Source organism: Halichoerus grypus, chromosome 1, assembly GCF_964656455.1.
Source record: "Halichoerus grypus chromosome 1, mHalGry1.hap1.1, whole genome shotgun sequence".
Classification (NCBI taxonomy): domain Eukaryota; kingdom Metazoa; phylum Chordata; class Mammalia; order Carnivora; family Phocidae; genus Halichoerus; species Halichoerus grypus.
Genome location: NC_135712.1, coordinates 7,155,769 through 7,183,702, shown reverse-complemented (window position 1 = coordinate 7,183,702; position 27,934 = coordinate 7,155,769). Strand labels below are relative to the sequence as shown.

Below are 27,934 nucleotides of genomic sequence, written 5' to 3'. Positions count from 1 at the left end.
GGGAGGTGGGAAAAGGAAACGGGACACCCATGAGAACAGGCTCTGAGCTAAAGGCTTTGTTTCTTCAGTGACAGAAGTGGGCACTAGTGGTGTTCCACGCAAATCCCCTTAACCCGGCCCGTGCACCCATCCCTCAGCTGCTGGGGGTGGCCGCAGCTCTCGTCCTGCAGCTTCCCTCCCTCTTCTTCAGAAAACTGCCCTTGGATGAAGAGGAGCTGCTTCACCCACCCCAGGCAGCCCACGGCCCGAGGGGCTGACACCATGGACCAGAGGCTCATCTCCTTGCCCCAGGGAGGGGCCAATTCTGTGATGCTGTTCCTACTCCGGAGGTCCTCGCAGGATCAGACCATGGCAAGGTTCCGGCTAAGGCCACCAGCCCCCCTAGCTCGACCCCTGCCCTTTTCTGCTTCGTCACCGCCTCTCTCCCAGAAACATATACTTCATTGATCACTTGCACAGGTATATCCTTACCCCAAGCTCTGTGTCTAGGGAACCTGACCCGAGGCGAGGATCCTCGGTGACTATCAGGCGGATCCACTGATCCAAGTCCTTTATGGAATGCAAAGAATTCCTATGGGGCCAAGTTTAGGTTGGTCCCATCCATTTCTGACTTCCTTAGAAGACCAGCCAAGTCCACTTTGTGTTTCAGGGGTGAAAGGGTTTATTTTTCCTCTTTTGTGAGGCAGAAAGTGCCATTATGTTGATGGCAATAATGACTTAATACCATTTATATTGGCAAGGTCAAGTAAAATAATAAAAGTCAGATTTAGGAAATGAACTTCTAAAAGTTTATGGAAAAACATAGAGAATGGAAGTAAACACCGTTATTTCTAACATAACATTTTGCTGGCACCCAGAAAGCAATTCTGTCAAAACTTTTCCTAGAACAGAATTAACCCACTCAGAATGAGGAAGTTTAGAAAATAGTTGGCTCTTTTTCAAACCAGATCACCTATTTCCAGTACTTAGGCAACTGCATCGTAACGGAAATCCACGTGTTGCCCCTGCTCTGCAATGCCAATTGTGTTCAGAAGAGTTTCCAGAAGAAGAACGGTGTGTGGCTGCAAGGATTTTTGGGGAACCAACGAGACTCCAGCTTTGTCTGAGATCTCATTTAGTCGGGGATGCACAGTCAGAATTTTTTTGATCGCACTGGAGATGCGTGGATGTGGCTTTTAGGTTTTATTAAATTCCGAGAAAAATCCAGGCACATCATTCTAGCCACGTTACACTACTTTAAGATGATTTACGGCTCCCCACAGGAGAGAAGCATGCAAATATCGACAGCAGTATTGAGCACCGGGAGAAGCTAAGATGTGCTGAACAGATTTTAGAAGCTTTGCAAGCAAATAAGAGGCATGTCTTTCCTCCCAAACTCCAGCTACAGCATTACCTCGGGCTTATACCATAAAGATTACTTTTATTACACGATCAGTAAATATCAATTGATGTGATAAAATGATTAAAGCAACTTTAACTGGCAACCCTTCAGGGGACTGATGTCATGTAAAAATCAATTATAAATTTGTTTTTTTCCTAAATCCTCCCTCCTCCCTAGCTCCCTATATAAACTGTCCAACTCGTAAGTCCCTGTTTCCACACTGGCTACATGGAAATGGATATGTTTGTGAATTCATCCATACAATAGCATCATGAGAAAGGTCAGCCTTTTCTGAATGTGTTCTGGAAAATTATCATTTTCAGTCTCGCAACACATTTGAAATATATTAACAGCTTGTCGTTCGTCTCAATGGAAACCTATGCTTTTTCCGAACCACATATTCAAACTGTTCCCAATCAAGTTCTATTGCCCCCAACATCTCATTAATATGCATTTAAAAAAAAATACAAAGAATGGTATGAGAAAACCATATGGTTTTAGTATATATATTGTAACCAAAGGATTACTACTTGAAAAAAATTCCATATCGGACCTGGGAATAGGGAAAAACATGGATTTTTTACTTAACATTCCAATGTATGCTTCAATATAAACACATAGAGTTGTCCGAAAATAAATATTCACTGTCAACCTCCTCCCACAGAGAGATTAATTCTACAGATTTTGCATAAATACACAGACCTTCCTAAATAGCCAGAAAAATACTTGGCATTTATTCAAACCTTGACATTGCTCTTAAGAATCTGTCCCTTGCCCATTTCCTTTGTAAACATGTATAGAGAGAACCAGTGGACAAAAGTGGTTCCTATCTCTCCTGCTCCTGAAGAACTAGAAAGTCAGGGACCTAAATTCATGGCTGGAAATTCAAAGATGAGCAATTTCTTATCAGACCATTTTACCCAGCAGCCTTTAAGACACAGGGCTCAGGCCTCGGAGCATTTCAAGTGTCTATGGGAATCAGAGATCTATAACAAAATTCATCAGCTTCCAAATCCGAGCACAGAAGCAAAAATGGAAAATCAGGGGCGCCTGGGTGGCTCAATTGTTAAGCGTCTGCCTTCGGCTCGGGTCATGATCCCACGGTCCTGGGATCGAGCCCCGCATCGAGCCCCGCATCGGGCTCCCTGCTCCACGGGAAGCTTGCTTCTCCCTCTCTCGCTGTGTCTCTCTCGGTCAAATAAATAAATAAAACCTTTTGAAAAAAAAGGAAAATCAATTCCTGTTTAAGTAAATATTACAAAATGCAACATGACGTCAAGCTCATTCATTGTTAAATTTAATATTCATAACAAAATCTGTTGTATTCGCAGTCTAGGGCAGGTTTTCTCACTGTGCAAGAATTGTCAAGGATGCACCATGGCTGCTGAGAACTCGGCCAGTGGTATGTTAACTGAGATCCTTGTGGCCACAAATTTCAAAGCAATTAAAAACAGTAACATTTACTGCACGATAAAGATGCATTTTAGAACATACAACAGGGAATCCAAAACAAGGATACCTAAGCTTTAGGAAGCCTAAGAGGGGTCTGGGTTGCTCACTGGCCAAGCCAACAAGTGAAAGAGAAGCTCTTACATTTGGGATCTGCCCTCCAGCAGCCCCACGACCTCCCCCTGGTCCATCACCTTCCTTCCGGAAAACCCTTCACATCTGTTTTCTAGACCTATCTTGGTAGCAGCTTTGAAACATCAGTAAGGCTTACCGACTTTTGCCCTGGTTTTGTCTAAGGTAATTAACCAAAAAGCTAGGACTGGTGGGAAAAACAAAGACCTCGGCTGTCCACCCACAGGAGAGCCCAATGGGATGAAGGGGGGAGGGGTGCAGCCTGAAATAGAAGGCAATCCTTTAATTTTTAGAAGAAAAGTGGTCTCTTAATGCAATTAAAAGAAAAGAAGAGAAATAACAGTAGCAAAGAAGGTCGACTGAGCAGAAAAGGGCAAAACATCCAAAAGGCTTGTAAAGCACAGAGAAAAGCAGGGCTGGGAATGACTCAGCAGCTGTGGGTCCAGTGGGGGGGGGGGGTGTCCCCAGAGCAGGGCACCTCGGCCGCCACCTGACAGAGGGGCAGAGCAGTAAAGAAAGCAGAGAGGGGTCCAACGAGCACCACGGTGTCAGCCCTTTGGGACCACGTTCTACCGTAGCCGGGCATGCTGCAGAGAAACCCGTGCACACAGCCTGGCCCCTCCATCATGTTAAGCTCCCGGCAGCAGGCGCGTCCCAGGGGGAAAGCTTTGCCCCCGGGCTCCGTGTAGCTCCAGGCAGGACTCGGGAGAGGGCAGGGCAGTACAGTGGCTGGAAGCACCACTTTGGAAACATCGCGGCCTCTGCTGAGTCCTGGCGCTGGCACATACGGGACCTTGGGCAGCTCACCCAGCTCTCCGTGCCTCAGTGCCCCCCTCTGTAAAATGGGGGTGAAGGTAATAGTACTATCTCGCTGGGTCACTATGAGGATGAACTCGGTGCACGAAGGTTTGGACTGAAAATCATGATTTGTTTGAGCTGAAAACCAGAGTTTAAAGAGAGGCACACACCTTGCCTAGAGCTACAAGATGACAATAGGAAGCCAAGTGCCCCCCCCATCCCGTGCACCCCGTGCCCGTTGGCTGTGAAGAACTGCAAACAGTTATTTTCAGGGCGGGCTGATGGCCACTGAAAGCCTACTATGTGCCGGGCACTGTCCTGAACACTTTACATGTGTTTTTTTTAACCCCCCCCAATCATGTGACAGCCCATTGTAGAGGTGAGGAAATTAGAGCCCAGAGAGGTACAGTGACTTATCCTGCTCAAGGTCAGCAAGGGTTGGAACCCGGACTCCAAGCTTGGACGCCAAATCACGGAACAAACCATTGCTTCCAGGCCCGGGTTTCTGCACACACCTCCACACTCCCGACTCCTCTCCAGGGTGTCCCTTCCCTGGGCCCGGAGCTTGGGAGGTTCCCAGTGGGAGACTGGACACTCCCAACTCCAAACAAATGGCAAAGGCATCGCTAACACAGGTCTCTGGGTGCGCGTGAGGCTGGACACGTTTCACTCCCACCATTAAAGAGTCTCCAGTTAGCATTAAAGGAGCCACTGGACATAACCCAAGAAAGCACTTTCAGTCCGTAAGAGAAGCCGCATTAAATGTGCAGCCATTCTGATGGGACAGAAAGCCGCTGCATGGCTTATAGGTGACCCATGACATAATTGTGCAGGGACTCAGCTCTCAGCAGGAGAGCTACGGCCCATCAAATGCACATCGAATGAATATCTGGGTCGGGGACACTGAGATGCCATCATTGTTCTGTGCATGTATACACTATGATGTCACTTTCCACTTCAAATGATTAAGACGAGTTTGCACTGTACAAAGAGCGAAGGCAGGAATTTTAAGTGATGACGGATTTATTTATCAGAGAAAGGGGAAACCGAATCAAACAGGAAGAGGCATTCTCATTCACAGGAAGATAAAAGACATTCCGGGCTTGGGGGGAGAAGACCACAGGAACACAACTGACATGCGGCCCAAGGAGAGACAGAGAGAAGGCCTAATTCGTTATAAACGGAGTAGAACAAATCTTTACCCTCCAGCCCTGAGTGGGGATGTTGGCACCTTCCCCAGGCCCAGGGCGGACAGTCTTTGCGATACAAAGTGCAGTCTTCACCCCCAGTGCGAAGCTGCTGACCTGCCATGGACCGAGACATTTTCCCAGTGCCTGAACACTCCTTGAACTAAATGGAAATCCTTCCTTTCTGTTCTCTTGACCTCATTCTCCAAGCCCTCCCTCCTCCCTCATGCTTACTCAGGGACGGCTTAGCTCAAGAAAATAAAACCGGACTTTGGCGACAGAGAGTCAGGGCTCAAATCCAGCCTCCCTTCTTATTGGCTGTGTGACCCAGGGAAAGTTACCTAATGTCTCTGGACCTCCGATTCCTCTTCTGTAGGAGGAAGATAATGACGAGCCGGGGCTCTCAAGGGGCGGCACCATGGACATGAGTGCTTGCCCAGGCATTACACAGGGTGGGAGCTATTTGTTACTTCACGTGATTGTATTAACGTCCCCGGAGTGCTTCTGCTTCTGTTCCTTTTCCTTGTTCTAATCTATCCTGAACGCCGCTGCCAGAGCCGTCTTCCTGAAGCACCACTGATAATAGTCATCTCCAAACACGGGAATCATTTCTGTTTGAACAGTTTTGGAGCATCATAAGCGAGCACAGGGATGAAGGGGGACCAGAGACCCAGGAGCCTTGGCCACCAGTTGGATGCTTGCTGAAGAGAACAGAGCCTGTGGCTCCATGAAGAGTGGACAGGGTTGGAACCACCTGCGTTCATTTCTCCACCAGAATGTAAGGTCCCTGAGGGTCAAGGACGGTGTCTCCTTATTCCCTGCATTCATTTATTCAACAAATAATTATCGAGCGCCTGGTCCAGTCTCCAGGGCAGAGAAGGAAACAGAACAGTCCCTTCTAACTGCTCAGATGCCCAAAAGGTATTTGCTGAACTAGTTAACGTTACCTAAAACTGAATGTGAATGCTGCAGACACCCAATAATGAAGATATTTCATGTTCTCAAAATATAGATTCCCTTGCTGGGATGCATGCTGATTGAATCTGGACTTTTCCATTTCCAGCCCGATTTTGGCCTCAGTGTTTAGGAAATATACATTCCAGCTTGTCCTTGCAATAGGCCTGTGTCATCTTGGCGTTTGGATGTGCCGTTGAGAATATGCAGCATATGCCGTGAATTTCTGAGGCAGATGCCAGCACAGCTGGTTCTGATCGGTATACAAACAAATCAAACAGTTTGGTGGGCAATGCAATGTGATGACAAGTGACGATCCTTGGCAAGGGACAGGTCACAAGTGGGCCAGTTAAGAACGTGCACTTTCTTCTAGCCTTCAAGTTCAAAAACAGACCGTTCATTGACGATGATCCTGGATCTGAAGCCTTACGGTGGAAATTAAGGTTCTCCTTTTCAAGATATTATTTAATCGGCTTGTGTGATGGGTTCACCTGTGTCTCCCGAAAATGCCTATGTTGGAATCCTAACCTCCAGGATCTCAGAATGTGACCTTATTTGGCAATAGGGTCTTTACAGAGGTGATTAAGTGAAAGTAAAATCAGGGTAGGTTCTAATCCAATATGACTAGTGTCCTTATAAAAGGAAATTTAGACACAGACACACACAGAGAGAGAAGACAGGTAAAGAGACACAGGGAGAAGACAGCCATCTACAAGCCAAGGAGAGAGGTCTGGAACAGATCCATCCTTCACAGCCCTCGGAAGGAACCAACCTTGCCTGACACTTAACACTTTGTCTTTGGACTTCTGGCCTCCAGACTGAGACAATAAACGTCTGTGGTCGAAGCCCCCAAGGGAACTGATACAGCTTAGATTAGCTGATACTGCTCTTTGCTGAAGCTAAAGTCTTAATTCATAATATGACCCATTTTTTTTTTCCATTTAGGCAAATAATCCAATGAGATCTAAACTCAACTTTGTTCAGTTGAAGGGATTTCTCACCGATACAAGTTAAACTTACAAAACAGCCATGGCCAAAAAGGGTAACTTTGTTAGGAGCAAAATCACCAGCATGATCTCACCTGGGTTTGCAAGGCGGCTACTTGTTGGTCCAAGAATCTGATAAGGATCTACAGCAAAAAGAAAAGAAGTCAAATCCCAAAGACCTCATCATGATTTGGTATGAGGTCGCTGGAGGCATAATGCTGACCCACTTGTGTTTCCAGATTTCAGGCTTGAACGTACCCCCACACCAAAGTCACCTAGCACCACTTCCTGTACTGAATAAGATGTCACATGGAATCTGAGCGAAGTTTCTTGCTAAAGGCCTCTTAGCTGGTGGCCAAGCGCAGATTTGGCTCGGGGTTCCCGACACCCAGCTCTCTCCATCCCTGGACGGAAACTGGGCAAACGTGGTACGTCCCCTCTTGGCCCTGGTGCCATGTGGGCTGTGTCCCTCAGCACACTGGTAATCTCCACCCTCCACTGCGCTCCACATCGGACCTGGCAAAACGCTGGCACACTGAACATGGCTTGAAGGTGAAATGAAAACTCATCTGTCAAAAAGCAGCAGCCTGCGTGCAACAGTGCTTTCTCCATATTTACTGCATAGATTTCAGAAATGTTTTAGCAAAATCTCAAGCTATCCCTATTGAAAAGACTGATGATTTGGTCCACATTTTATATATGGAGCCATGATAAAGAAGACAAAATCACATTTATTTCATTTAGGAAGTGACACATTTTCAGAAATACGCTGCTAAATCTACTTCTTTTTTGATGGCCAGCAAGACGTTCCCTCAAACATACCTAGCTGAGGACGCTGGTCTTCGGTTTTGGGCACTGCGGAAGGAGACGGTTGAGCAGCTGAAAATCCAAAAGCAAAAGATAGAGTTAGCTGTAACTTCTATTTGACCATTAGTCTTTGATGTGTTATACTACCATTCCATCGATTATCTTAGTTATTAACATAGTAGTCTTGCTCTTATACTAAGCTGCGTTTAATGGCAAGAGAAGTGCCTTTCTAATGAAACCAAATGTAGACATTGTAGCAAAAAAAAGAGGGCACTTTAAATTATTTTAAAAATTTATAGAGCACTGTTTCCAAAACTAAAAAAAAAAAAAAAAAAAAAGAATTTGAGATACAGATTAAAATGAATCACAGTCTAAACGAAACAGAAAAAGGGAAATCACCAGGAAAATAAAATAAAGCCACGGATACTTTTAAACATGGCCAAGATTAGGAAATCACCCAGTATTTAATCTGTGCCCAGACATCTCTTGAGACTTGCCTTTGTCCTTGTTGAAATACATTACATCATTTGTTTTTTTTTTTGTTATGGAAGTATGGAAGTAGGTATAACCCCAGGAGAGAAAGAATCATTGCCTTTAAAGATCAGTTGCACTTTGTTGCCAATGGAACAAACACTTCATGCATTGAAAAAGCATAGATTCGCTGTAGAAATTGTTATGTGTTCCAAAATAGTTATCTACTGCCTTGTGACATGCAGATTCAAGCAGCTGGGCCAACACTATACCTTTCGACTGGGGGGTGGGGTGGCCGTGACTAGTCCAGGCTGATCTCCTGGGTGGGTCATAAGGTAAATCTGCAAAGACAAATGAATCAACTGAAAGATCAATAATGTAATTTTATAATAGATATAATCTCTGTTTTTTGTGATTGTTGTAATTTTTGTGTTTATTAGAATAAGTATTGTGGGTGGAAATCCAGTAATCCAAAGAAATACCCAACCTGTATTCCATTAGATTTGGGTTTTACCTAGAAATTATCGTTTTGTTTATTCTATTGATCTAACATTTTCACCCATTGAGCTAACAACTCTCACTGACAGATTCTTGCAGACTTTGATGAGTCTTCCATAGAAACTTCCTACAATCACAGGTCAAGACCATATTAAGAGTTTCTCACGATCTACTTTGACCTGCTTCTACCTGCGACCGACCTAAATTCATCCCTTTGTTACCTTCATGACTCATCCAGAACAGTGCTCACAAATTTGGTTAAGTCCACCAATCCTTGCTCGAGGTCTGCCCCTAAAGCCACCAAATGGCACTTAAGTTCCTTTCTCTTTTTCTTCCTTGGAAATGAGCATGGCCATCTTATCCCCTTACTGGCCAGCTGCCTCTCTTGGTGACCCCTCATTTTCTCCTTATAATCTCACCCAGTTATATTAAATCGATCTTAAGTGTCCAGTTCTTTTTCTATGTAAGTATCTACTTTTTGTTTTTCTCCAAATGAATTTAGAATTTCTCTAAAAGAACTGCAGGAAATCAATCTCAAGATTGAAATAACATTGCCCATGCAACATGTTAACAATGAGCCTAGGAGCTGAAGCATAGGGGCACCTGGGTGGCTCAGTTAGTTAGGCATCTGCCTTCGGCTCAGGTCATCATCTTGGGGTCCTGGGATCGAGCCCTGCATTGGGCTCCCTGCTCAGTGGGGAGTCTGCTTCTCGGTCTGCCCCTCACCCTGCTCGTGCTCTCTCTCTCTCTCAAACAAATAAATAAAAATTTTTTTTAAAAGTGCTGAAGCATATGCCATTGATTTCCTTGTATTTACAATGCATTATCATTTGTCTTGTAAATCTTCATTGCACTTCGCAATACAAACTTAACTATACTTCTGCATCCCCAACGCAAGTTCTATTAACGATTATGAAGACTCTAAGTCATTTCAAGGTTCTTCCGAAAACATACTCCAGAACATTACCATGCATATTCTTACTAACTGTGCATACATAAAGTGATTTCTACACGAAATCTCATCACAGATCCACTTCAAAACTATGTCTTCTTGGATTGATGGGGACTCACTTCGATGCCATGTGTAATTCTGAGCCAACTGAAAGCCACAGGCAGATACTTCAGCACACCTGGAAATCGCTACAAAATCTCACTCAAAGTGCAGGGCAACACAATGAGTCTGAAGCCTCTCTTTAAACAGATGATTTGACCCTGTTTTAGACTGGTAATCTGGTGGATCAATCTTCAAAAAGTTTGACTACATTGCTCAAGATGCATCTCTTCCTATTTTCGGATCCCAAAGAGAATACCACTGAAATGCAATGTGAAATTCAACCCAGAGTTGCCTTAATTTATTTGGTCTGTTTGGCTACAAGCATCTCGATCAGTGTGGTCTCTGAAATCCTACCCTCTATAGCTTTGGTTGAGTAAGATAATTTTTCTTTTTAAACTCTGCTATTGCTCACCCCTCCTTCTCCACTGGCATTTTTGCAGTTTGGACCATAAGCCTTTTCCCACTCAGCTCCTCAGAGTCTCACTTTTCTGGTGCTGGGGTTGCACATGGGAATTAAATCTGCAGCTGCTATCAATTTACAACTGAATTTCAACTTAAGTCTCTGGGAGCCCTTTGCACGTGGATACTCATCTAGTCGCATTTTGTCTTAAAAAAAAAATGGTCAGCCAGAGTTTCAGTTTGAAAATTGTCTCAGAAGGAAAACTGGACTAGCAAGACGAATATAACAGCATCTAGCCGAACTCAGGAGCCAACAGGCGCATCTTGACAAGGGGCTTCGGTTGACTGAATGAAAAAGCAAGTCAATACTGAACTATGTTCTAGATCCTAGATCTCAAAGTGTGGTCCGCAGACCAGCAATATTAGCAACATCTGGGAGCTTGTGAGAAAGGCAGAATGTCAGTTCAGAGCTACTGAATCAGAATCTGCATTTTGACCAGATCCCAGGTGACCTGGGAACACACTGAACCGTGTTTGAGCAAGCCTGTTCTAGACAATTTCCAGTACTTATTTCTAGGCAGGAATCTGGGTTCCTACAGATAACGATCTCAGAACTACTACCTGAGCATGTCAGTGCAAATGAATAAAAGTGTGCAAAGAGCTCTAATTTGGGTCCTTTTTACCAGAGAGAATGCTAACAGAATGAACAGCAAATGTCAGCAGGTTGGTCCACTCCCACTTTAAACATAAAAGTATTGCTCATGAAATGTGACTGGAAAAAAACACCCAACTACTAAGAGAAAAATATTTTGAAACCCTTTATTCATAAATCCTTCTTGGGATGTATAACCATGTTCCATCCTCCCTTGAAAATAAGTCAGGACCTAAACAACACCAAGTCTGATTTTTAGCCAAGAATTTGAGATGTTTATATGAACGATGATTAACATGTTCATAAACATATTGCCATGGAAGATAAGTAGGCTTTTGTTTTTGTTCATGAAATTCTGGTCCAATGCTTCCTTATCAGCTACCGCTCACGCGCTGTGGGCACTGAGCCTCCCTCCTGTGGGAGGGGACACTGGGCAAGACTGAATGAAGCCACACCGGGACAGGAGGCCACGGCGGGGCCCCCTCCAACCACAGCACCCCGCAGCATGGCTAGCGCTGGGCAGCTCTCCTCCTGGGCTGCTTGAGAAACTTTGACTCCGTGCACATTTGCTATGTGCCCCTTACTAATAGTAGGACACAGAACTTCTACTATCTTACATTTCATTTTTGGCAGTCAGTTCAACACACTCTCCATCTCTCTTGAACTGTGATCTTTGAGGTAATTAACTCATACACTTGGCAGAAGGTCCCATGTCAGAGAAGAACTGCTTTCTAGCACTGGGTCTGCTATTTCTTCTGTAACAGGCTGTGTGTTTAGAAACCAAAATTCATAAAAGGCATTCAGGGGCAGCTTAGGGTTACCACAGAAGTGTGTTTTATGCCTTGATCCAGATCAAGAAGCACAATACTGAAAATAAGGAGTTTGACTAGTGTTGGGTCCCTCCACACTAGCACCTTGATTTATCTCCTGGGAGCTGGGATTGGTTCCTGTTTTTGTATGAGACTCCTCCCCCCCAACTCACTCCCTTCCCTGGGCATCAGTGAATCAAGACAACATATATATTCTATTCTCCTTCCTGCAGGGTTAAGTCCACCAAGTTTTGTATTCTGCTTTCATCAAGCTTAAAGACGAACATCCTCTAGCCCTCAGGATGTCTACCTGCCCACTTTATTTTTTAATGGACCAGAACTTAGACCACAGGAGAGCTCATCCTCATTCTGCAGGATCCGCACCATGTTTGCAAAGCTGAGCTGAAGGGCCCTGGCTGGTATGGGGCGGGGGGGGGGGGGGGTAGGGAGGATGAGATCTGCGTGCTGTCAGTGAACCTGGATGCTGCTGCAAAGACAGAAAGACTGAGAGCTATTGCTTAGGACCAACCGATAAACCCCTACTCAATGGAAAGAAGTTCTGGAGTTAACCCTAACGTGATTAAGTCTCTCCTTTGTTTTCCTCCAGACCTTCCTCCAGGCTTCTAAAATCCTCTATCAAAGACATGGAAATCTGGGAACATCTTGCATTCCTTTGTCTCCTAGCTGTGCAGATCGCTGTGGTGAGTCTAGCCAGGGTGCGGGGGGGTGGTGGGGGGTGGGGGGTGGGAAGCAAAAAGTGCATTTTTAGCCATAAGCTGGGATATAGCTTTACATAGCACCTGACAGAGGAGAACGTGCATTAGCTGCATTGCCTTGGTGCTCAATTGGTGACAATGTCACCAAGTTGTGAACTCCAACGGGGGAATTGCTTAAGATGCTGAGAAACCCCTGAAGAGCACCAGCTGCAAAGCAAAAGTCAAGGCTGCATTTGCTGGCTCAACCCTCCAGTCTCTTTTGAGAACATTCTAGATGTGTGTTATGATCCGTGGATTGCATGCTGATGGAGGAGGAGAGACGGGATTTCAGAATGTCCCCGTTGGCATACACCAGAGCTTTCCTATAAACTGCCCCTAGGATGCCAGGCAGGGTGGTACATCATGAGGTCAAAAACCAGCATGCAAGTTTCGATGAGTCAGACCTGTCTCTTTCATGTCACCTGAGACCTCAAGGGGCCATGGCTCCAAAAGGCATGTGTTCAGCAAGGAAGGAGGGTACTTACAGGAGAGATGGAGAAAGAGCTTCTAGTAGTTCTAATGTGACACAACCCAAAAAATGCATGAGACATCCTAAAACCATGACCATGAAAAACAAAATGTAAAATGATATGCCGATGTGCTAATGCATTATAAGAGTAGGGGAGAGACGGACCTAAATGCTAACTCAACAATGGGATCATGAAAGGAGGGTGTATTTTGAATCAGGAACATTTGAACAAAGCAAATAGGAGCAAGCCTGGGAAGAGAAGGGAGAGGTATGAACAAAGCAGTGAAATGTCCATGTGTGCATTCCTTCAAGGTCAATCCCTGCCTCCACCTAAGTAGAGCAGTAACTCTCTTCTCCAAGGTCAAACCCCTGAATCTGGCTGTCAGCAAATAGTTCTGGCTTGTTCCGTCTGATTCAAAGTCTTTATAGCTCATATCCCAAATTGTGTGTATCCCCCTTGACAATCACAGTAGCAGTTATCAAAATAGGTATTTTTGATACAAACTGAGTCTCAGAAACGTACTTTACTGGTATGGAGATATGGAGGTGTGATCTCTTCCAGGTCACACACAGATGATGGCCCCAAGGAAGGCCTTATCAGAGCTATGCAAGGTGCATCTGACTTGGCCACCTGTCTTTCCTAGGGCCGAAGCACAGAGGGGTGTCCCAGACATCACCTCCCAGCTCTCCCTCTCCATACACCTGGGAGACCGTATCTTCCAAATCTACTATATCCTAAAATATGAAAAATAAGTCGTTCCAGGATTCACTGTCCTATGTAGCAACAAGCAACCAGCTAGCTGGTCTGATCATTGGGCTGTACCAATGGATTTGGCCAATGTTGTGATCTTTTGACAAAACTCCAACACTAGCTCATGATCCCTGGATTTTGCAGCTCAGTCAGGGGCACCCATGAGTAGCTTCAAACACACAAACAAGCAAGCAAGCAAACAAGCCCTGGACCCCCATTCTAGATAGCGCTTTTTTTTTTTTTTAAGTATGGATGGAAATATTTTTTAAATGCTCACAAAACCTTTGTGATTTTCCTACACTTCTGTTTGTTTTCCCAAGGATTCATTTATAGAGGTAAATGGTGGGGTTCTTCGTGGTCTAGCTCACTCTAGACCCTGGGTCTTGTCCCCAGTTAAATGGCCTGGAAAGTCTCTAACAGGACAGAGGTAAGTAAGCACTTTGGCTAAGCCTTTCCATCGTGTTCCCCAGGAGCAGGGCAGCAAACCCTTCCTCCAACGTTGGAGAAGAGGATAATCACCAGCCTGAAGGTACTAAGGTGGTAACAGGGTAATGTCAGAGTGGGAGCAATTCTGAGAAGCTTCTCCGCTCATGCTATTTAGCTCACTGGTCCCCAGTCTTTCTCACTGCAAAGAAACAGTGGTGCCAAGCTTAGCGCCCTGGACGAGTTCAAAATGAATCTTGTGTAGCCTGGACGTGAGCCAGACGTCAAAGGGCAACAACTTGTGTCTAGGAAGACATGAGTCTCAGATCCATGAACGGATATGGAGAAAACAGGTTAAATACTTATGTGCGTGAGTCTAGATCCAGCTCTAGGTGGCTCTACCGAAACATCGAGACCTTTGGGCCAAGTGCACATGTGCTCCCATGAGCTGGGTCCTTTGTACCTCCATGGCCGGCGCGCAGGAGGGACTCCCTGGACATCTGTGGAATGAAGAGCCAGCTCTCTGAAGACAGGATGCTTTCTGAAGTCTGGCTCATCCTCATGCTCCCAGGATGTAACATTGTGCTTGTCACTAATAAGCCCTGGATAATATTTATTTTTTCATGAATGATATGTAAATCAATTACCTAGAGAAATCCTCAGGAAAGACATAAGGTAAGAGTCTGTTGTACATTTTATCTACCACATGCTTCTGCCCTGAAGGAGTGGCTCTTGTGACCTGCTGGGAGTCTGTCCCTAGCGCTAAGGGGATTCCTCGTGTAAGTCCTTTCATGACCTCGAAAGCAGACGGATTCCTTATTGCCAGGCATCCGGGGCCCATCCTTGCCCATCTGTCTTTTAAAGCAGCTCATTAAGGGGCTGGTCTGCTTTGAATTCTGCAGTCAGGGACCTTTAGTGTGATCTTTGAATGAAATGGTCTGACCGAATTTCGGCTCCCAATCCACAGAGGCAGAATGAGACTGCTCAGGACTCCCTTCAAGACCGAGGATCCTCTCCCTCTGACTCACGTGACTTAAGTCACGGATCTCATGGGACATCCTGGGATGTCTCTCAAGGAACAGATCACACAGGGGGGTTTTCGTACCTGGCCTAGTTGTAATTCTTTGCGTAGCTTCAGGATATACTGAAGTATTTGGGAATATAAAAGCTGCACCCCCTGCAGACAAAAGGAAAGACAAAACATGTGAAGGTCTGTTGTTGTGGTGGTTGATCTCAGCAACAGTGCCAAATCTACTTTGCCCTGTGACACCAAAGGGAGGCACCCCTCCTTAAGCCTGCTGCTCCAGACTTTGGGGAGGAAGGGATGGACAGGCACAAGGGACAGAAATTGATTCTGACTACGGAAGTGGATGGCAAACTGTCCTGTGCCCCGTTCGTGATAAAGTGTCTTGTGTTTTGATCTTACAGCTTCTTGCTGAAGCCCATCTGTGTGTCCATCTCCCTGCCAGCAATCTCATTTTATTAAAAAAAAAAATTCTATGGTGCGATTTTCATTTTTAAATTGCATAAAAATCCATAAAACATTTGAGAGAGCCCTTGGAAAGTCGTACCAAAGGATTACAAATATGTTGCCAAAGACTATATGGATCTTATTAAAAATGATTCCACATCTCTATTCAAATGCATGTTTCCCGGTCTCTCTCTCTCAATCAACGCCCCTGTCATTAGCAGAAAAAAATTCCCTTTCTGCAGTTAGGTCCATTTGGAATTGGTCGTCCTTTTCTTCAATTGTTCAATGTTCCACAGTCACGAAAGTAAGGAAAACAGAGCTTTCTTGAAACTTTCCCCTTGGTGTTATACATTTTTTTAAAACAACTGTGAAATTATCAGAAAATGTGTATAGCTCAAAGGTGTTTCCTAAGAGAAGGAAATTACTTTGTCTAAGTTATTTGTTATTTCTGGCCACAAGGTCATTAATAGGCTGATGTGTGTAACCTACGCTGAAAAAGTGCATGACTGACTCGAAGCATTTTTTTTCTTACTTTACATTAAAACACAACGTTCTGAATATTGAGGACCAAGATTAAGCAGCCATTTCATTGTAACACTCAGACCTGGACTCACTCACATGACACATTTTAAAGTAAACTGGCAAATGGCTGGAACACGGCTGTGCTTCCAAGTGAGGCTTCTTGGCTTATAAGCGGGTTACCCACACCTTGCCAGAACACGAAGGTTTTCCCCTAGCCTGGGTGGTGGCAGAGGGTCCCCGCAGGCTGATACAGTGGGGTGAGCAGCCTGTGGCCATGCTTCTACGATGGTCTCTATCAGGAGGGAGACAACGGAGGCCAGCCAGGAGCACATTCGTCCGCAGAAAGCCAGCTTCTACTATGGGGGGGCAGGGGGGAGGTTAGCGGGGACGAAGGATCCTGTTAAACTCTACTAGGCTCAGGCAATACATAAAGAGAACGCAGAATCTGTGGTTAGAGACAGAATAGCAGGGATTGGGTTAGCCACTAATTTCATATCCTCCAAAATTATAACACAGCTTCCCTTTCAACAAAAGCTCACATAAAGTAACGAACGAGCATTCCTTTCTACTGCCTTTTGCCAATGTCCGAAGTCTGTGCAAGAAGACTAAAGTCAAGACAAGTCAAATGTCCTAAAACGTTTTCTAAAAGGGAAAAATAAAACTCCTGCTTGTCCTAATACACATTCCTTTAAGAATGAAAAGGAAAAAAAAAAAAAGGAAAAAAAAGGAATACTAAGGGCCCCTTTTCATCGAACATGCTTTTAATTTCTACGGTCAGCACAGCGCGTATTTGGGGACTAATAGCAGCAGATTATAATCCAGCAAACATGAGCTAAGGCTATGGCTAAAGGCTAATTCTGCACATCAGCGGGTTAAAGAAGTCCTTTGATTGTCAAAGGGAGCGGGCAGTGCTTGGAAACCAAAGGGCGCCCCCTGCCTGTAGGCTCTGGTACCTCCCGCAAGAGCCTCCCGCATGTGCGGAACCCCTCAATCATCCTCTCTCCATTCTGCCTTCCTGATGCGCTGCCCATCCCGCGTGCCACCTTTAAAGCATGCTACCTGTGGGCAAGACCCTGCATTTGTCCAGTGGGCAAGGGGCAGGGCCAGCATTACCTGTGTTTCTAGCATGCATTAACCGTGGAGAGTTTTGTAAGGCTTTATCAACATCATCTGAAGTCAAATGTGGAAGAGGCGCTACAAAACAAAACAGAAGGAACATCAAAATGAAAAAAAAAAAAAGAGAGAGCGAGAGAATTACCTTCCTTTAAAAAAAAGAAGAAAGAAGGAAGAAAAACACCTCCCCACTCCCACCCTGGTATCCTGGGCTGCTTGGAAATCTCTCCATGGCCCTGCTGCTCGTTAGCGTGTTAAACCCTAGGTGGGCCCATGTTTAATTCAGGGAGTGAGTGATCGGGATGCCAGGCAAAGCGTTTACACCAGAGTTCACACCGCCCCTCTACTTCTGTCCCCTGCTAACCATGCTTGACATCTGACAAATTAAAGCATGCAGCAAACTTGGTGAATTCATGCCCCTGATCGCCGATATGCCATTCCCATTCTGTCAGGTGAAGCCACATCTCATGATCCCAAATGGAAACTTTCCTCCTTTCGTGTGCAGGTGGGATCTGGAGGGGGCTTGGTTTAGCGTTAGGGAGGATAAACCTCATAATTCCCATCTGGTAAGAGACTTTCCATCCGTTTCTTTCTCAGTTTGGGGCACCATGGAGACTCAGTCATGTGTGACCAGATAAAGCTTTGGTTCCCTTTGCCGTGTGATCTGCTCGGTGGAGGTGACCCTGCCAGAGCCAGCTGAAGGCTAACGTGACTTTTTGGCTTCTGGGAAAAGCACTGGCTGCTTCTCATCATGTTCACCTACATCCTGGCCTGGTAAACCACTGGTTCTCTCAGACCCTAAATGAGAATGGAGGGCAGGAAGAAGCTGTCCACAGACTGTTGTGAACGCTCTCAGCTCAGGCTAGCCAGGACCCGCACGACAGTGATCTCTGCCCCGAGCAGGGACCATCTTACTCTCTCTGAGGTAGTGCAGGTGCGAGAGAAGGATGTCAGCGTTGTAGCTCGGGGTGAGCCTCTGGAAGTCGTCCTTGGTCATCTTGCACAGTTCCTTCCCGTCGATGTTCTGGAACAGCAAGACGTCGACGTCCGGAAGGCCATATTCTTTCACTGCCCACTCCAGCCACTGCCGGACATGGTCTGTACTCCACAGCGTAGGATCTGGAAGGGAATGGAACATAATCGATCAACTCCCGAAGAAACATTTCCAGGGCAGAGCCACCTCCCGGGTGGGATCCCAGCAGTGCAGCTTTCCAGAGCGACCCCTTTTCCTGCTGTCCCAGAAGAACAGCCTCCAGCCTGACTCAGTGACCTGTCAAAAGGAGGTGTCTTGGGGGAAAGACAAAAAAAAAAAAAAAAAACTCCAACTGACTCGCACGCAGAGATCATTGCCTTTAAAGGGAATTGTTCTGGAAGTCTAGGATCATTCACACCATTGCCCTCTGGTTGCTTAGAAAATCTAAAGTTCAATGTGGGGATGATTTTTGTTTTTGTTTTTTTTAATCATTCATCTTTTTCACTTACTTTCACTTTTATTTATTGATTTAAAATTTTTTTTAAAATGGCAACTTTCTTTCCTTATTAAACTACGGGCATCTTTATATGAAAATAAAAAGTTCAAGACACAGATCAGGAAGGTGTTAATTACCATCACACAAAACATGTATTTGTACATAATACTGAAAAATACTGACCACAAAATTGGAAATAAAAGTATAGGTAAACCAAAACCCCAGCACCTCCAATGAGCTAGTATTTCTAAGAGAGAGCTGTCAGTTCCTTGCTTTTCCCTCAGAGAATTTGGTTTTGCACCTACCTGGCACCTGCAGGGTAGGGGATGGGCTGGTGGACTTTCACACCCTACAGCATGCTGGCAACGTCATCGTGCTCTGCTGCCACTAATGGGAGGGGACCTGGGTGGGATCCCAGAGGGCACAGCCCCGGGGAGACAGAGCAGGTAATCCCCGATGGATATACAACTGGGACTGTCCCACCTGGACACCCCAGGTGGAGGGATATTTAGGGCCCCCAAATACTGGCAGATGGAAGACACCCAGGCAGAGAGCAGGAGCCCAGAGTTCGAATCCTAGGGTCTCTCAACTTGCTGCAACCCCTGGAGACTGCTTCTCCTTTCTGTATCTGTTTTACATGTAAAAGGAGAACCTTGGCCTTGGTTCTCTGGACAGGCCCTTAGAGGTCGGGCATGCTGAGATGTTCTGATCATAATGAGTGAGAATCCGGTGTAAGGATAAGTCATCCTTTCAAACCACTTTGTAGCTAATAGCTCTAGAACCTTGTTTGGTCTTACTGATGTTTCGGGCTACTCAAGCGTGGGACACATTGAAAGAGATTTCAAGTCTACAAAAGGAAATAGCAGTAACAGTGAGAAACAGCCAGAGAGTCACACCACCAGAGTTCTCACCTCTTCCCTTCCTGCCTTCCTCCCTTCCTTCCTTTTTCCTTCTCTCTTTCCGTCTCCCCTCCCCCCATTTCACACACTAATGTTTCATATCTTTTTTAATTGAAAGAAATTACTTCAAATCCAATGGAAGTCACCCCTTCACTTCCCCCTCCTGAACACTCCAGAAGCAACCACCATCTGAACTTGATGCACACATCATCCCTATGTATATTTGAATACTGTTGCCATATCAACTATATGTACTGTTTGTGTTTTTAAACTTAACATGAATGATACCTGATTCGCTTTTGGCACCCACCACTGTATTTTCAAGATGTGTCCAAGTTAATCCATGTAAGGGTATTCAATCAGGTAAGCAGCTTTTGGGCCCCCTCACATGCATAGACCCAATTTACTGACCAGTGAATATCTGAGTGTCCACCTCCCTGGGTACATGTGAAGGCATCTGCATTGGCCCACAGCCCTGGCTCTATACTGGAATCACCGGGAGAGGGGAGCGTTGAACCTGGTCTCATCCCAGAAGACTCTAACTTAACTCTGCTGGAGGGCAGCCTGGGTATCGGAACTATTAAAAGTTCCCCAGTAATTCTTATGTGCAGGCAAGGTTCAAACCATCACCCCCAGGGCCTCACTGCTCAAAGTGTGGTCCTGGGATCTTGCAGCATCAACATCACGTGGGACCTACTTCAAAACACAGAATCTCAGGTGCCGCTCCAGACCTGCATTTTCATCAGATCCTCAGATGATCCATGTGCAAGCACGGGGAGGTGCTGGCCTGAAGGGAGGACCTAGATGTGCAATTGTTGGGGTGTGGGGCACATAAATGTTCATTTTTTCTGGTTAGGATGAGATTTCCACCAATTTTGTAACACTCACACTCTCAACCAACAATCAGTGCATAGAATCTGAAAACCAGGGAGCACTCTGGTTCTGTGCCATCTGCAAAACCTGAAATGGCAGTGTTGACAGGAAGGTATGCACATTCCTGTGTAATCCAAACACACGGGAATGCTCTGTTAGTCTGTGAAAATGGAGTGTGTATATGGAAGGTTAACTTGTCCACCATTGAGTTCAGATGGCTCTTTGCCATTGGGTCAGGATTTGACCTTGGGGGATAAAATGGTCAAAACTCCAGACTGTTTTTATAAAAGATCTTCTTTCTTCTTTTTCTCATGGCCTGTCATAATTCCTCATTATACTGATACGGATCATATTTAAGGATCCCCAATTCAAGCCTGTGCCCTTCGGTTCTGTGTGGAGGACAGTCATGACCTCTCAGACAGAAGATCCTCCCGTCCGCCATCCTCCCCAGGTCATTTTTCTTAAATCCCACCACCAGGTATTAGCCAAACCCTTCATAATTGTGTTTTGTTTTGTTTTATTTTTGCCTTTAACAACCTAGAAGGACTATTTTGGGGGGGGCAGGAGGGCTGGTAACCACTTCCTAGAAATCAGTTCATTCTGGGAATGCATTTTCTTCTCTTAATGGTTTAACTAGATATTCTAAAAATGATATATAAATATCTTCCCGAAAGTCACAGGCTTCATGTTAAAATGGTAAAATGACATCTTAGGAAGATAGCCAAAAAAAAGAAGTCTAATCTCTCTGTGGTCCCTTGGTGTGCTGCTAATTGGTTTCCCTTGCTAAGCCCAGGGCTGTCATGGCTCATTCAATTTTCCTTTCAGGGACTCATGGGCGAGACCCCAGGGACCAATTCCTCGACCTGCATTGTTCTTATTACCAACATTCTCGCTTTGGGTTGGTGAAACGGCCGTTCTCCTGTACTGTTGGCATGACTATAAATCACTACCACCTTTCCAATGAACAATTCGGCAATACATTTGAAACGTCTTTAAAAAAATATATGTGCATCATCTCTGAACTAAAAATTCCACTTCTAGAAATTTATCGTAAGGAAATAATAGAGGATGTGCGCAACGATTTATTTTCAAGGATGTTCTTTGTAGTGGTGTTTATAATAGCATAACATTGGAAACACCCTAAATGTCCAACCAAAGAGAACTAGTTAAGTTGCGGCACATTTAGGGATGTTCCTGTGATACTTGGAAACTAAAATTATACTGCTGAATAGTTTGATAGGAAAAAATGCTCTAAGTGGATTAAATTGAAAAGTTTGAAAACATTATTGAAGCATAATTAAACTTTGCAAAGAAATGTAAATATACCCATGGAAAGAATTTTGGAGGGCTCAGCAGTAAGAGGTCAACTGTTGTCTCTGGGGAGAGGGTGATGGAGATTTTTAGATTTTTTTTCTTTTTCACTAAACTGTATTTTCTCTTTTTCTCTCCAATAAACATAGTACTTAGGTTAAAAAATTGTTTATAAAAATATATTCTTCTCTTTTTCAAAGTCAAAACAACATCTTATGAAGGATTTAAATACATATATAGATATTGGGACCTATTTTGAAATATATATATTTTATGTATTTTAATATATATATATAAAGAGGGCACATGATGTGATGAGAACTGGCTGTTATACGCAACTGATGAATTACTGAACACTACATCGGAAACTAATGATGTACTATATGTTGGCTAATTAAATAAATTATATATATATATTTGTTAAAGTGTTTTTATAAAACTTTCAAGGGTATAAAATTTTAATCTCCCTTTCTTATGCAGTTTACTAATGGGGATTGCTTCCTTTGAAAAGAATAAAGTTACACAAGGTTGGGTTACTTCTGTTATCTTTTTGGGAATTGATCTCCACATCCCTGCCCTATAAGTTTACAAGCAAAGAATATGAAAAACAAACTATGGCCATATGATAGAGTAAAGACGGACAGTCCTTTCTGACCTGTCCATGGAGTGCCATTATTCCGGACCTACTCTGGAGGTGTCGTAACAGAGAACACTTCTCAAGAGACAAGCCCAATCTCCCACACATGAAGCACAGGACCCTGAGTTTGCCAGATCCCACTGTCTTCATAGGTGTCATTCTCAACCACTCCCATCCCACCATCCTATAGCCACACACAGCTGCCTGCCATCTCCTGAACCAATGTCCCATGCCTATGCCCAAACACCACCCACTGTTTGCTGGACTAGCCCCTTCTTGTCCCCTCTCCTTCGCTCACCGCCTCCTTTGGGCATCTATCCTCGATGATCTTGAGAGCTAAGCACTTATAATGACCCTTTGGGGCTGCACCAATGACAGCCCCACAGTGATCCCCACCCTCCCCAGGACCTGGGCCCAGCATGGATGCTGTAGCTTAGGTAGCGTTCTGTGGAGTTCAGGTCAGTGTGTTGGGTCCCAGCTCTCCCTTCAAATCCATAGAGAGCCCAGTAGAGTCTCTCGGATCTCCTCCATGACCCATAGTATGTCAGCAAAGCTTTCTTCTTCTGTCCCACCTTGCCATCACAAAAGGGGGCTCACAAGGTCCCACAAGATTCAACAGACCTCACCTCCTTCCCTGATGCCCAACTATGCATGGGAAGGAGAACGGGGAGGGGGCCACAGAATGGATCCCAGTCAAGGCATCACCTTTGGCTATGTTAAGGCATGCCATTCCACACCTTCGGGCCCCAGTGAGCAGCGCGACTTAGGCCCCGTCACCTGACCTCATGATGGAGCCTGCTTTTCCTCTTCTAAAAACAACACGCAGAACTCAAGGACCTAAGGAATGACTCCCATAGGAGAAGGACTACGATTCATTTAACTCAAGTAAGAATTACTGAGTATTTACTGTAAACACAAGTACGACGGGAGATTCAGAGGGCGGCCAGGAAAGGGAGAGATGCCAAGGAAAAAGGTAAAGTTTTCACCAGAAGCGCTTGGCTCGAACCTGCATTAACGAAAAGCATTTGACAGAATTCGGGTGACAGAAGCAGGGAGAAGCCTTTTAGTTTAGGGGAACAGTGAAAACCCAGCTTCATACCCGCAGAGGCATGAAACACCTGAGGTGTTGAGGGAGCAGTGAGAAATGGGGTGCGGCTGGAGTAGAAGACTGGAGAGAGAGCACACAGATGTAGGAGGATGGAGATGAAAGTTGGGGTCCCATCAAACAAAGCCTTAAGTATCTTGCTAAGAAGCCTGGACTTTATGATCTAGGGATTTCAGAGTCGCTGAAAATGTCGGAGGAATCAAATTACAATCACATCAAGCACAGCAAACTCGGTGGTAAAATAAAAGGCTTTATTGGGAGCCAAAATACCAGTATTTGGGTTTGGATTCAACCATTGACTAGATGTAAACATTAACCTTTCTGACACTTGTTTTCTTTTTCTGTGGGTAATTAAGTGAATGTTAGGGGAATAGAAAAGTAAATGAGATAATGTATGTGAAACACTCGGCCAACAATAACATGGCAGAGAAATAACGCATCCACACAGTGGATTTCACATCGCAAACTCTGCTGAGATGAGCTAAACAACCTCCTATCGCAGGACCAGCCTCTTCCTTTAAACAAAAAAGTCTGATTTACACTTTATTTTGAGAAGCTTTTGGAGGTGCTTCTGTCAGATGAATCATGAACCGCTGAAGATAAGTTGTTTTGTTTTCAGCCTCCAGGCCAATTGTTTGGAAAACAGCTGTGTCATCAGTCCACATTTCACGGACATCAAAATGGTAAACCCCCGGAGTCCAAGGGAAGAGGGAAAAAGAAGTCATCTGCCTCTGAAGCCTCTTATTTGTATCTTCGATTCCATGGTTAATAGCCACAAGTTTTACGAAGGCTATTTCAGTACATTGAAATGAAAAGAAAAATAATAAAAGCAAAGCTGAGAGTTCAAGAGTTGCACCGTTTAAATTACTGTTGGGGGGTGGGGGGGGGCAAGCGGTGCGTGGGTGGCAGGTTGAAATTATTTTTACATTTCCCTGAAACTGTTTTCTGACCTAGTAGCGTTCCACTGCTGCCAGGAAAATATTAAGTAGGTATTTAAATCAGGCAAGAGGATATTGCATTGCCGAAGACGGACTGAATCTTCACGAAACAGAATACCTCATGCAGGCAAACATCCTGTTTCAGAGACCCCCCCCTCCCAGAGGAACGAATAAAAGTCAGGTTAAGCAAGAGTCAAACTGGTGAGAATAGCAGCCCTAGTGTCATTTTTCTCGAACAATATCCACGTAAAATATTGGCTTCCAGATAGAAAAATCATCCTTGTTTAAGAAAAAAATACCAACAGAAAATGTACCCCTAAGCCATATCACAGTCCTGTGAAGTCTTTGTTTATAAAACCAGGCCCTGGGCAAGTCTGCCAATCTGCTGTCCAAGACGCTCAAAAGCCTGCAAAAATAAGATTTAACATTTCGCCTCCTGGTAGGGAAAGACTTTACATTTACAAAACACGTTCACCAGCGAGAACTGGCTTCACTCTGGGCTTCACTCTACCACAGACTGAAATTTGAACTCAAAAAACCTATAGTCAAGGCTGTTTCTGAACCTTTAAATTTCTTAATTTATAGATGAAGTTCAGTTATCATTTGGATAGCTATTGATTTCTAATTTTTTTGAATTAGGGAATTAGCCAGTGAATGAAGTATATGTAACACTGATTTTTCTTTTATTCTGGTTGTTCTTTTTTTGGTGGCCTACTGTCTGGTCAATTTCTGCAAATGCCCCTTGAGAGTTTAAAAAGAATGCATATTCTCTAATTGTTAAGTGCAGGGTTTCTACAAATAATCATTGGATCAAAATTGGTAACATATACCTAATTTTTAGGTCATTGATCTATCAACTATTGAGAAAGGCAAATTTAAATCTCTCACCTGAAGTGGATTTGTCCTTTTCTCCTTACAATTCTTTACATATTTTGAGGCTATGTTATTATGTACAAGTTCATCATTGTCATATAGTTTTCATGAATGTAACCTCTTCTATTTATTATTCTATTTATTAACCCTCAATTATCTCCACTAGTGCTTTCTGCTTTCTCTTTCCACTTTTGTCAGGTTTGTTTTGATTAGAATTTGACTAGTACCTCTTACTCCATCTGTTTGCTCTCATTCTTTACAATGCTTTTGTAAACAGTGCTTCACTGACTTTCGAGTATTTTTTTAAAATCTAGTCTATCGCTCTGTCTTTAATGGCAACTTTGGCCTCCTTACACGTATTGTTACTGATCTGATTTCTGCCACTTTACTGTGTTCTATTTACCTTGCTTTGTATGTTCTTTATTCCTCCTTTCGAAGTATCTTATTGAATCGATCTATTTTTCTTCATTCCCCTTTTTTCCCCTTTCTCTACTGGTTTGGCTGTTTAACATTCTAGTTCTATTTCTTTACTTGTTACTCTTTAAACAAAATCCACATTTAATCACCAAATATATCCTTCTCCCAAAGAAAGCAACGAATTTAGAAATCTTGAGCTCTCATCACCTATCCTTCATCTTATATGGTGATATTATCCAATGTTTTTATGCTACCCTGTTGTGCTCCCTACTTAGGATGCTGTGGCTGATACTCTATAACCATTTCTCTTTAGATCTATTCTTGTATCAACCAATTTCATTTCTCCCATTTCCTTCTTATCTCACTCCCTTCTTCTAGGATCCATTTTCTTTGTTTATTAAATCTCTTGTTATTTCCTGAAGTGAGGGTCTGTTAGCAACAAACTTTGACCCTTTGTTTGAAAGTATCTTTATTTCCCCCACAATTTACAGAATGGATTACAATGCACTCTTAATGAAGTTTTTCATCACATTCCTCTGAGGTTTATTTCACACTGGCTTCACCAAGCTACTAAATGAGTCTGTGGCAGGGGAAAAAAAAAAAAAAAAAAAGTTAAGAGCCCAGAAGAGAGCTAGAATTGTGTCAGTTTCTCCAAGCTAACTGAAGATTTTCTTCCACTGCCCTCAGTGTTCTGTGTCATTGTTGAGAAGTTTGGTGTCCTTATAACTGACATTGTTTTCAGATAGTCTTTTTTCTTTCCTGGTTTTTAAGTACTTTGTCTTTGGTGTTCTGCGGTCTTGCCAGAATGTGATTAGTGTGGACTTCTTCTTATTTATTTTTCTCTGTCTTATGCTTCCCATATTTGGAACATGGTCTTATTCATCAATTTTGAAAAGTCAGATTTTATCTCTTCAAACATTTCATCTTGTCCATTCTCTTGATTCCCTCTTTTCTGGAACGTCTATTAGATCTACCCAGCACATTATCATGAGCCCCTTCCCTGCCCTTGACCTACGCTCATACTCCATCTCTTGGTCACTGTCCTGCACCCTGAAAACAATTTCAAGTCTACTTTCCTTAATTCACTCTTTGGCTTTTTCAAGTCAACTGTTTAACCCATCTATTGAGTTTCTGATACTTTTGAATCCTTTTTTGTGTTTCTAGGAGTTCTCCTGCTTCTTCTTCAAAATTATCTGTTCTTTTCCATAATGTCTTGCTCCTCTCTTTCTGGTTCCTTCTATTGTGTGTTTAACCACTTTTAAATCTACTTACTTTATATTCTCAGTCCCATGCTTCAATTATCTAACATTCTTGAGGGCTTAATTATGTTGTCTGTTGTTTCTGCTGAATCTTGGTCTAGGTAGATTGTTTCTTCCTGTTTTTGTAATTTGGAGCTAGAGTCATCTTCAGTGAATCTTTATCTGCAGGAATCCTGTAATGTTTGGATTGAAGACATGTCTCTCCAAGAAGATCTCCTATGTCCTTCTGCCAGGTGTCTGAGGTTGTCCTTAGCCCATGACCACTTTTTGATGCTTAATTTCTCAGCCTGGGGTTGCTGTGAGAAACACAGTTATGTGCATATGTACATAGAGAGAGATCAGGTCTAACTCCCTGCTTTGTGGAAGACCAAGAACTCATCTCCTGCCCCTTTAAGACCCAAATCTCTGTATTATGGACACTGGTATCCCACCCCCATCCATGCCAACTGCGAGAACCAGGTGACACAGGAGGGTGGAGTACTCTGTTCTCAGCTCCTTCCTTGCTTTGAGTCGCTAAGGAACTCACTGACTTTCTTCCCACAGCTAGGCATATAAAAGTGTGTCAGACTCCATGCTACATTTTCAGGTGCTCTGCAAGAGGAATACCTTAAGTTCTTTTTAAGCTCAACATTTTACTAGGACCAAGAGTCTTCTCGGCATATTTTTTACCTATTTACTTCAAAACTTTTCCATTTCCAGTGCACCCATCAACCTAGCTCATGCTATGCTCTGTTTCATGCACTTATTCATTAATCGATTGCCAAAAAATTCATTGTACATATTAATCATGCAATACCCTACAAAAGAGTCAAACACTGTAAGAAAATACACCTAGCCTCAGCCTGTTTGAGATTCAATAATTTCATTAATTATTTTATTCAAAAAACACATGACTAAATTATTTTTGCTGGGCTCTAAACATACCTTTGACATTCTGACATGTCAATCTATTTCACTGGAGGGAGTCATTCTCAACTTTTCTTGAGTGGGTTATCTAGTTTTTGGATTTTGTTTTCCTTCATTTCTTCCCTGTGTTGCATCTCCTTGGTTATTCCACAACAACGCAGCTTAT

At 43.9% G+C, this 27,934-nt stretch overlaps 1 protein-coding gene across 7 annotated transcripts in view; it reads right to left on the bottom strand.

Moving 5' to 3' along the window:
- ERG (ETS transcription factor ERG) overlaps window positions 1–27,934 on the bottom strand; it is a 235,635-nt gene that overhangs the window by 2,986 nt on the left and 204,715 nt on the right. For 5 of the 7 annotated variants that reach the window (XM_036118418.2, XM_078073261.1, XM_078072992.1 and 2 more), the window contains 6 exons: window positions 17,997–18,200; window positions 17,082–17,162; window positions 15,081–15,152; window positions 8,438–8,506; window positions 7,710–7,766; window positions 6,983–7,030 (listed from right to left, as the gene is read on the bottom strand). In XM_036118418.2, the coding sequence (XP_035974311.1) occupies window positions 6,983–7,030; window positions 7,710–7,766; window positions 8,438–8,506; window positions 15,081–15,152; window positions 17,082–17,162; window positions 17,997–18,200 (531 nt within the window). The remainder of the gene's footprint in view (window positions 1–6,982; window positions 7,031–7,709; window positions 7,767–8,437; window positions 8,507–15,080; window positions 15,153–17,081; window positions 17,163–17,996; window positions 18,201–27,934) is intronic. The other 2 variants (XM_078073141.1, XM_078073212.1) reach the window with 2 other exon arrangements.